General features: G+C 30.3%; 1 protein-coding gene across 6 annotated transcripts in view; it reads right to left on the bottom strand.

Moving 5' to 3' along the window:
* LOC126973158 (protein unc-13 homolog A) overlaps window positions 1-11,262 on the bottom strand; it is a 116,118-nt gene that overhangs the window by 7,893 nt on the left and 96,963 nt on the right. For 2 of the 6 annotated variants that reach the window (XM_050820366.1, XM_050820368.1), the window contains exons 25-27: window positions 8,639-8,728; window positions 6,919-7,081; window positions 5,938-6,064 (exon numbers count right to left, since the gene is read on the bottom strand). In XM_050820366.1, coding sequence (XP_050676323.1) covers window positions 5,938-6,064; window positions 6,919-7,081; window positions 8,639-8,728 — 380 coding nt within the window. Of the gene's footprint in view, window positions 1-517; window positions 614-1,237; window positions 1,328-2,029; window positions 2,108-3,440; window positions 3,531-4,857; window positions 4,948-5,937; window positions 6,065-6,918; window positions 7,082-8,638; window positions 8,729-11,262 lie in introns of all 6 variants that reach the window. The other 4 variants (XM_050820362.1, XM_050820363.1, XM_050820364.1 and 1 more) reach the window with 4 other exon arrangements.

Here is an 11,262-nt window from a genome sequence, read left to right as displayed (position 1 = left end):
AGGACAATTTTTAAATTATTAATCTGAAGTTATCAAAACAGGTCCGTAGCCATGGTAATTCTCTAATAGGACCTCCTTAACAAACACAAATATTTGCAGAATCAATCTTTGAATGATCCCTTTAAATGGCTACGGTCATGTTTGAGGGCAACATCGATTTCCAAGAACAGAGGTACAGTGAAGGAAGACAGCATTGGAACACAACACAGACCTCTAAACTATCTACCAATAGGATACACGCTAAAAGATAAATTATAGCTAGCGTTTAGAGCGCTGCAGTTATAGCTAAGCATTATTTTACCAAGTCTTAACAAGCTAATACAGATAAACCACAACATGACAATTAATTAGGCTTATCTATATTTCACTTTCAAACAAAACATTTTGTTTTAACTTTTAACAATGTTACCACAGCGAGACGCTTGCTATAATTCGTTTAAAGAGGAAAGTCATCAAGGAAACAACGGAAAGAACCAAAATATAGATCATAAACAGCTTGCTGATTATATCCACTTACGGCGTCGATCAATTGGTTTGGGTTTTGGTTTTGCTTTTGGTCCGGCGGCCGTACTACCACACGGTTAGAGCTTTCGTTCTTGTTTTCGTTTCGTTTCTATCAACAAAGAATAGGCAATAAATCATCTTTGTGAGTTTGTTTCATAGTTGCAGGCGTGTATTATTCCTCACTATTCTGTGATGCCAGTGTTAAATTTGTATTATGTTTATGGATGAATAAAATGTGTACGATTTTATCGTATAAATTTAATGGAAATAATAAGTGTTTGAATTAGTTTAATGATTTTCTTAAAACACCTACCACTTGATGAATTGCGGTAGAAAACATGTTATCTTATATTTTACTATTATTATTCGTAAGTAAGTCAAATTGAATGCTAAAAATCCTAAATAAATAAATAATAATAGCTAACAATAAGAATATTGCAGTAATAGTTTAAGCATTATTCGATTTTGGGTGATTATTTAAATAAACTATATTTTTAAATAATCACACCATTTTTAACATAACATAAACATCAACAACAATAGAACTAAAAAGGATAATTAAAATTTTTACTTTTAAGCAAAAATTTTTGTTTTAACTTACAACTTAAACATCGATTACATAAACAGCGAGACACTTGCTGATAATAATAGAATTATCCGTTCAAAGAAGAAAGTCACCAAAGAAAGAAACATAAAACAGATAACAAACAGCTTGCTGATCATATCCACTTACGGCGTCGATCATTTGGTTTTGGTTTTGCTTTTGTTCCGGCACCAGTTTTACCACTCGGTTAAAGTTTTCGTTCGTGTTTTCGTTTCGTTTCTATCAACAAAGAATAGGCAATAAATCATCTTTGTCGAGTATGTTTCATGGTTGCAGGCGTGTATTATCTCCTCTCTACTCTGTGATGCCAGTGATAAATTTGTATTATGCTTATTGAAGAATAAGTTGTGTACGATTTTATCGTCTAAATTTAATGGAATTAATAACAGTTTGAATTAGTAAATTTAAGTGACTTTTCCCCTTTTCATTTAAATATTTTAGTATGATTTTCTTAAAACACCTACCAATTGGTGAATTGCAATAGAAAACATGTTATCATGTATTTTACTTTTATTTATATTATTTGTAAGTAAATCAAATTGAATGCTAAATATCCTAGATAAATAAATCATAATAAATATATAAATTAAAGCTAACAATTAGAATATTGCAGTTATAGATGAAGCGTTATTAGATTTTGGTTGATTATTTAAATAAACTATACTTTTAAATAATCAGACCATTTTTAACAATATGGTACATACTATAAACATCAACAACAACAGAACTAAAAAGGATAATTTCATTTTCAAATTTTAAACTAAAATTTTTGTTTTAACTTAAAACATCGATTACATCAATAGCAAGACGCTTGCTAATAATAATAGAATTATTCGTTCCATTAGGAAAGTCATCAAAGAAATTATAAAAGAAAGAAACATAAAACAGATAATAAACAGCTTGCTGATCATATCCACTTACGGCGTCGATCATTTCGTTTTGGTTTTGCTTTTGTTCCGGCACCAGTTTTACCACTCGGTTAGAGTTTTCGTTTCGTTTCTATCAACAAAGAATAGGCAATAAATCATCTTTGTGAGTTTGGTTCATGGTTTCAGGCGTGTATTATTCCTCACTATTCTGTGATACCAGTATTAAATTTGTATTATGCTTATTTATGAATAAGTTGAGTACGATTTTATCGTCTAAATTTAATGGAAATAATAACTGTTTGAATAAGTAAGTTTAATGATTATCTTAGAACACCTACCAACTGATTAAAGCTATGCTACTATAATCATAGTATTATTATTCGTAAGTAAGTCAAATTGAATGATACAAATCCTAAATAAATAAATAATAATATATAAATAATAGCTAACAATTAGAACATTGCAGTAATAGTTTAAGCTTTATTAGATTTTGGTTGATTAATTAAAATAAACTATATTTTTAAATAATCACACCATTTTTAACATAACGTAATCATCAACAGAACTAAAAAGGATAATTTAAATTTTTACTTTAATGCAAAAATTTTTGTTTTAACTTACAACTTAAACATCGATTACATCAATAGCGAGACGCTTGCTAATAATAATAGAATTATCCGTTGAAAGAAGAAAGTCATCAAAGAAAATATATAAGAAAGAAACATAAAACAGATAACAAACAGCTTGCTGATCATATCCACTTACGGCGTCGATCATTTGGTTTTGGTTTTGCTTTTGTTCCGGCACCAGTTTTACCACTCGGTTAGAGTTTTCGTTTCGTTTCTATCAACAAAGAATAGGCAATAAATCATCTTTGTCGAGTTTGTTTCATGGTTTCAGGCGTGTATTATTTCTCTCTACTCTTTGATAAATTTGTATTATGCTTATTGATGAATAAGTTGGGTACGATTTTATCGTCTAAATTTAATGGAATTAATAATACAGTTTGAATTAGTAAGTTTAAGTGACTTATGCACCTTTTTCAATTAAAATATTTTTGTATGATTTTCTTAAACCACCTACCAATTGATGAATTGCGATAGAAAACATGTGATCATGTATTTTACTATTATTCGTAAGAAAGTCAAATTGAAATTACAATATTGCAGTTATAGTTGAAGCATTATTAGATTTTGGTTGATTATTTAAATAAAATATATTTTTAAATAATCAGATCATTTTAAACACAATATAAACATCAACAACAATAGAACTAAAAAGTATTTACATTTAACTTTTAAACAAAAAAAATTATTTTAACTGAAAACATTGATTACATCAACAGCGAGACGCTTTCTAATAATAATATAACTATCCGTTCAAAGAGTAAAGTCATGAAAGAAAATATAAAAGAAAGAAACATAAAACAGATAATAAACAGCTTGCTGATCATATCCACTTACGGTGTCGATCATTTGGTTTTGGTTTTGATTTTGTTCCGGCACCAGTTTTACCACACGGTTAGAGCTTTCATTCGTGTTTTCGTTTCGTTTCTATCAACAAAGAATATGCAATAAATCATCTTTGTCGAGTTTATTTCATGGTTGCAGGCTCGTATTATACTCTCTATTCTGATACGATACCAGCGTTAAATTTAAAATATGCTCATTCATCACGTTGAAGATTTTATCATTTATATTTTATGGAAATAATATAACTGTTTGAATAAGTATTGTTATGCACCTCATGCGCCCTTTTTATTTAAATATACTTGTATGATTTTCTTAAAGTACCTACTAATTGATGATTTTTTTCTTTAAATTAACTTTATTTTTCGTAAGTCAAATTAACGCTACATATTCTTATTGTACAAGATCAAACCGCTCGATTCTGCAGGTACGTGTTTTTTTGGTAAAACTAATTTTAATGGAACTATTCGGGAGTATGCAATGTATTTGCGATAGATTGACTATAAAAAATTGGCCTTAATTACCTGAAATTGATTTTACAATAATTATTTTTTATGTAATATGCTGTATGTTTAATAACTGTATTTTTAATAAATTGTACGTCATTTTATAGGAAATTTTGTAGAGAATTGAATAAAGTATGGTTGCCAGCTCTCAATCAACTGCAACATTAGGGTTGCAGGTGTAAACAGGTACATTCATTTTGATAATTTTACAGTCATATGTTTTTTTTGTTTCAATACAAAATTTTAGTTTTATATTTACTATTTACGATAAACCTGGGTTACCAGTTAAGAAATGGCCGCAAGTAGAGGTTGCCATGGTTACAATAAACAATTCTCGCTCCAGTTAAGAGTCAGCAAGTATATCATGTTATTTAATTAATTTTGCTCATTTTAATTAATTTAACCTAAAATGAGAATCGTTTATTGAAATTATGGCAACCTCTGCTTGCAACCATTTTTTTACAACAAAGTTACAGGTAATTACCATTTTTTTTTTAACAGGCAATATCATTATTGCATACTCCCTAAACGTTCATTTAAAATTAGTCTTATCAAAAAAATATGAATATTAAATAAATTATAGCTAGCAATTAGAAAATTGCAGTTATAATTAAGCATTATAAGAATTTGGTTGATTATTTAAATAAAATATCTTTAAAAAATCACACCATTTTTTAACAATAATATAATACATCATATAAAGAACAACAATAGAACTAAAAGGATTATTTACATTTAACTTTTAAATTTAAATTTTTGTTTTAACTTAAAACATCGATTACTTCAATAGCGAGACGCTTGCTAATATTAATAGTATTATCAGTTGAAAGAGGAAAGTCATCAAGGAAATAATAGAAAGAAACATAAAACAGATAATAAACAGCTTGCTGATCATATCCACTTACGGTGTCGATTATTTGGTTTTGGTTTTGCTTTTGTTCCGGCACCAGTTTTACCACACGGTTAGAGCTTTCTTTCGCGTTTTCTTTTCGTTTCTATCAACAAAGAATATGCGATAAATCATCTTTGTCGAGTTAGTTTCATACTAGGAGGCGTGTTCTATTTTTTCTTCTATCATATATTTTATCTTCAGTGATGTCATTAAAAAATTTGTAGTTTGCTAATACATCACTGCATTAAAACATACACATACTACACTCACGCCTTGTTCCCGTCGGGGTAGGCAGAGACAATAGAATGCCACTTGCTTCTATCCTTCCAAGCCTCATGCGCTTCCTCTCCAATCATTACACTTTTCATACATGCTCGCCGGTTGAAAGTGATTCGGACCTTTCCTTTTCTCAAAACGTCACCAATTAGGTCGACGAATGTTCTACGAGGTCTCCCGTGACCGGCTTTTCCACACAAACTTTGCCTTGTATATTTGATGCGTCATTCTTTCTTCACTCATTCGCTCCACGTGTCCAAACTATTCCAGCATTCCTTTCTCAGTCCTTGTCACAATATCCTCTTTCAGACCACAGCGCGGTCGTATTACCGCATTCGGAATTCTATCAATCAGTCTCACCTCACACATACTACGCAGTGATAAGGTTAACCAGTATTTCCTTAAATGTTTACGTTGTAGATTTTATCCTCGAAATTTTATGCTATTATAAAATAACTGTTTGAATTATTGAGCTCATCCTTCATTTAAATATACTTGTATGAATTTCTTTAAATAACTGCCGCCATTTAATGAATTGCGGTAGGAGAAATATCACATATTTTATTGTAATGTTTGGGAAAACATAATCGGGAAATTAAGTTAACTTACCGCGACACGTTCAAATAAGATACTTTATACAAATACAGGCTAAAATATGTTTATTACACAAAAGCTAGGCCCCACAAAATTCATTAAATGCATTATTTATAAAAGCATTTACATCACAATGAGAATAAATTCCTTTTGAGTTTTCAACATTTAATCCGATTAAATGTATTTCAAACCTGTTACGAAAACTATGAGGGGCAATACACACCTGTTCGACTATGCCAGCAAGTCGCATGACGGCGACTCCAACCAGTCTATCCTCTCTCGCGAAGCAGTAGTCTCTGACACACACGTGCAGTTCAAATAGCTCTAACTGCTCCGTCGCACTCACCATACTTGAAAAGATTATTTTGATTATTTTACACGAACAAATGTAGATATCGCTGATGACAAGCGTATCTTAATAAGTCATATTTTTTTATATAAACATATTTTAATAAAACATATTTTATTGATGAAAAAACAGTCCGCTGAGTTTGTTGCATCCGTTCTTCTCAGGTTTGAGGCATTCGTTTTGGAATGGGTGGTAGTTTTTGACTTTCAATAAGTGATGTCACATCCTTTTTTGAATAAAAATATTTGAATTTGAAAACAATTAGTCTACGCTTATGTCAGCATAGAGAGCAACTGAATGCATAATTATTATGCAGGTAAGCACACTGTATCAAACTATAAAATTCTACTTCAGTTATTTCAACTTTGACGTCGAATGTAAAATTATTGTAGAACTGACATAATTTTAAGAGCATAAGTTTAAAGATAAGTTAATTATAAATATTTTAAGATATTTTCTGGTTTCTGTAATATATTTGTAATGGAAACATTAGAACACTTACGGCAAAATGCAAAACCCTTTTATACCCTTTTATAGTTTTTATTGTCATTGCTATTTAGAATTAATTCTTTAAATATTTTGCCCAATAATTTTTAAAATAAGTAAGTTAAATAAATGTTTTTTTTAGTAAAAGAAACAGGATGATTTATTCCTTATTAATTTAAATAACGCACTACAATCAATAATTCAAATCATGTTTTGTTGTTTGTCAAACAAAAAGTCTTTATACAAGTATATAGGGTTCTAAATGACATGCCAGCATAATTTGTAGTTAAAACGGTATATAGGTTACAACTAGATAAAAGAATTTTATAGTACATTCTTTAACAAATAAAATAATATATAAAATCTTACAAATGGAAAGTCTCGTTGAACTTTGGACTCCAGTTATTGCTCTTGGACTTGGTAGCAAACTTTCTTTTCTTATCTGCCAGATGGGGACCAATGAGGTTTACTTCTATGAAGGGACGGAACATACCACTCGCTATAACCCATTTCAAGTCATTGGCTGCTATCACTGTAACAATAATTTATTTATTTATTTTATTGGAAAAACACAAACAGAAATACAAATACATGTGCAGACAATAAGTTATAAGAATTATAATACATGTATTCTAAACCACGTGTTCCGCTGTTTTTTAACAAAATTGCGTTATCTACGCTTAATACTACTAGTGCTTAAAAATTAAGATAAAAATAATATTTATAAGTGATAGTAATAGTGACATATATACATATAAAATATTTAAAAAATAAAATAAAAATAATATAATCAAAGATATATAATAATATATACCTATACATATTATAGCAATACACTAAAATATATATTATACCTACTATCTATATTATACACATTTACCTATATATATATACATACATATATACACATTTTAGGAGCCTGTATTCTATGTATAGTTCATATTTAAATTTTGTATTCGTCTTCTTGCTTCTTTCTTAATATACTTATAACCTGGGATTTAAATGTGGACTGCTTGTCATGAAAAATATCTAAATTAGTGAAGTATTCATTATATCTATAACACATTCTACGGACGGGTGATCGTTTTCCAGCATTTGTACGCGATAGTGGTATATAAAAGTCTTTTAGTCGTGTCACGTGCGGGCTTCGTGGTTTTGTAATGTACTTTATTAACTAAGTCAGTGCAATTTATGTTATTATGAATGATTTTGTATAAATATAGTGATTCGAGTTGTATTCTACGGTGATGAAGTGATGTCATATTAAGTTGTTTTAGTATGCTTGTGTAATCAAAAACATTTTTCAGGCATCTAAAATTAATTATTTTAAGCATTTTTCTCTGAATTTTTTCCAAAGTATCTGTGTAAATATTGTAAACAGGATCCCAAACTATGACTGCGTATTAAATAGTTGACCTTATGAGAGTACAATAAAGATATGTAAAAGTTTTTAGGTTACGGAAGTTTTTTCCTATTTGGGAAACGAAACCAAGCATCTTAAATGCTTTATTTGCTATATTATCAATATGTTTATTCATTAACATTTTTGAATCTAGAATGATTCCTAAGTCACAAATTTCGTCAACCTTACTAAGTTTGTTGTTATTAATATTATATGTAAAATTAATGGGTTTTTTCTTTTTTGTAAAAGTCATTGATTTGCATTTATTTATACTAAATTTTATTTTATTAGCTTCACAATATTTAGCCAGACTGTCTAAATCAGATTGCAAAAGACAACAGTCATTATTATTCTTAATAATTTTGTAAATTTATAAGTCATCAGCATACATCAAGAATTCGGAATTTTTATAATACTAATAATAATAATAATGTAGTAATAATAATATAATATATGTAAAGTACTAAGACAACTTTGGAAATTTTATTCCTCAGTAGCCATAAAAGCACAGACCCCCTAATATATCGTTGAATTTGGATTTCTATTTATTTTCACTTAAACGCACCCAACACCTTGACTCTTTACTGAGCGCGGTCGAAAGCAAATGAAAGTCTTTTTTTTATGAAACTAAGGGACGAGACGAGCAGGGCGTTCAGCCAGGGCGTCAGTTTTAATATATAAGCATACCTTTAACCGTTATCTTATGTTCTCCAGTGCCAGGATGAGTGAAGAGGTCCACTTGAAGAGATACTTCACCGACACTGCCTTCCTCCGCAACTGTGCCGAAAATATTGAGAGATTGTATTGGACCGCAAACATTTTTCGATGAAAGTTATGGGATACACTTTATTAGTGATGAGATGATTAATTACAAAGTATAATTTCAATGTGAAGTTAATTTTATAGTAATAATCCGTATTATTAATTTCCGAGAAATACAAATTTTGTTAATGATTGTAATAAGCGAAGATAACACTTCATCGCAAAATACACAAGTTCGCTTAAATTTTTGTACGTTTATTTTGACTTATTTATAATTTCGTATAAAGTTTCCGCCAATCCTGCGTTGTTTACGTTTCGTTTAACATACTATTGTAAAGTCTTTGTTGCAATTTTAAATGAATTGTACATATCAGTACTAGGTTGAATGAATGAATGAAGCCTTTATTTCAAGCAAACTATAGAGTTCATTCTTAAGTTATGGTACAACTTATACAAAATGATTAGTCTTATATTTCACCTAAAATATACTATTTCTTAAGTTAATCATCACTCGCTTGTCCGTCGACATAGGCCTCCTCCAGATCTTTCCACATTTTCCTGTCGTAAGTTGTTCTTCTCCATGTTGGTCTAACAATCTTTTTGAAATCAACTTCCCTTCGTATCGTTTGTCTCCCTCTATTTCTTTTTCCATAACTTGGATATCACTCCATAATGTCTTTTGTCCATTTATCTTGTTTGCTTCTTATCACATCCTTTCCAACGCCATTTTAGCTGCTTAATTAAATTTTCCACATTTTCCATTTTAGTTTTCTTTCTTATGTTTGTTATTTATGTTGCTTTTCTATTTTCAACATACTGCGCTCAATCCCAGTTGGCACACTTTTAATTTGTTTAAATTTTTATTTGTGCGAGACCAAGTTTGGCATCCATAAGTCATGCATGGACGTATACACGTTTAAAAACTTTTGTCGGGGATTTTATTTGGGAGATGTGACCGGTTTTCATTATATGCTTGAGTACCCAGTACCTTCGCCAAGTACTTCCTATTCTTTGTTCAATTTCCTTATTAAATTATTAGGCCCAGATATTCATTGGTTTTGCTGTCTATATTCTATACGTTTGTTGTTCCACATAATTTTACTTTTTGGGTGTTCCAATACAAAGTATTAGTACTAAGTAACTGGAATATATATTTATATATATATGTGTATAATATACTAGCTGTAAATATCACCCTGCTTGGTTGGTTCATTTTTAATTGTATACTTATTTGTTAGTGTGAATAATTTATCGCAAATTTCACAATTTTTTCATATAAAACAATTCTAGATCAAGAATAAAAGCTTACATTAGAAAATATTCCAAATAATTCTAGAAATCTGGAGGTCATTCTAGAAATTTCTAGACCAATCCAAATCTTCTTAGATTAACGACAATCACACATTTTAGAAATCACATGTTTTAACCCCCATATCTTCTACACTCTTAAAGGTATCTTGCAACCACCATAGTGCACGGTGGAAGCCTTTTACCTATTGCGACATACAAACACTATGCGTTTGCACTACACATACCTCTATTTATATATATTTCAATTCCATTTTTTATACATATTTTCAATTTTCAATTCTTTAAAATAATTTTCAATCTTTATTTGTAAAAAAACGATTCGAAAGTGATTTTTAAATAAGAGGGACAAACTTGCAAGAGGCTCGTGATGGGGAGTGGTGAAGCAACTGCCCCTTAACAAAAGAGGTCAAAAGATGCATTGACGAGATTAATCGTGGGAGTATTGTCTAGTCTTTAAGGTCTCTAGGACGTATCGGTATACAATTGTCTGTGCGAGGGAAGAAATTAATTGCAAAGCGCGCCGTTGTAGCATGCCAGATGTCAACATGCAACAATTTTCACCCGCATGAAAGTTTGCATATTGAATATGAACCCTGAATGAATGCCAACCCTAAACATCCTGTCTGTGCACATCCCGTGATAAATGTGGTAGAAATTGCAGAGAGACCTTAGATCTCCACGCAATTCGTTGTATGCGGTCGAATGGAAAAAGCTCATACCGGGGAGTGCCTGCCCAGAAGTGAGAACAGTACTCCATGTGAGTTTGAATTTGTACCTATATAGTTGTAAAAACCTACTTGAAAAATATCCACGCCACAAATAATGCACTGAGATTTTAAAATAATACTTTCTATACATCATAGAAATTCCATGTTTATTAATTGTGACTGATACAGGATATCAAAGTACATAAAATATATTTATTTTGGTTCATAAGGTGTGACGTTAGATCTGCTAAGAATGTCAGGAAATCCTTTATAAGCAGATATTTGGTCTTATTTATGATTCTGAAAATGAAGCTCTTTCATATATTAAACTGATATCTGGCTTTTTTTAAAGAAGAGAAGCAACGAGCATAATATATTATAAGGGTCATCTGATAGTGTCATCACCGCGATCCAAACTCTCTTACAACACCAGAGGAATCTCTTGAACTTTGCCGACCTTATGAAGCGTCCGCCTATCTGAGTATCTCATTATCTCTCTAGTCGTTCCCTCATGACTGAGGATCATGGTCA

The sequence above is a fragment of the Leptidea sinapis genome, chromosome 28, assembly GCF_905404315.1.
Source record: "Leptidea sinapis chromosome 28, ilLepSina1.1, whole genome shotgun sequence".
Classification (NCBI taxonomy): Eukaryota; Metazoa; Arthropoda; class Insecta; order Lepidoptera; family Pieridae; genus Leptidea; species Leptidea sinapis.
This window is presented reverse-complemented; position numbering and strand designations above follow the sequence as displayed.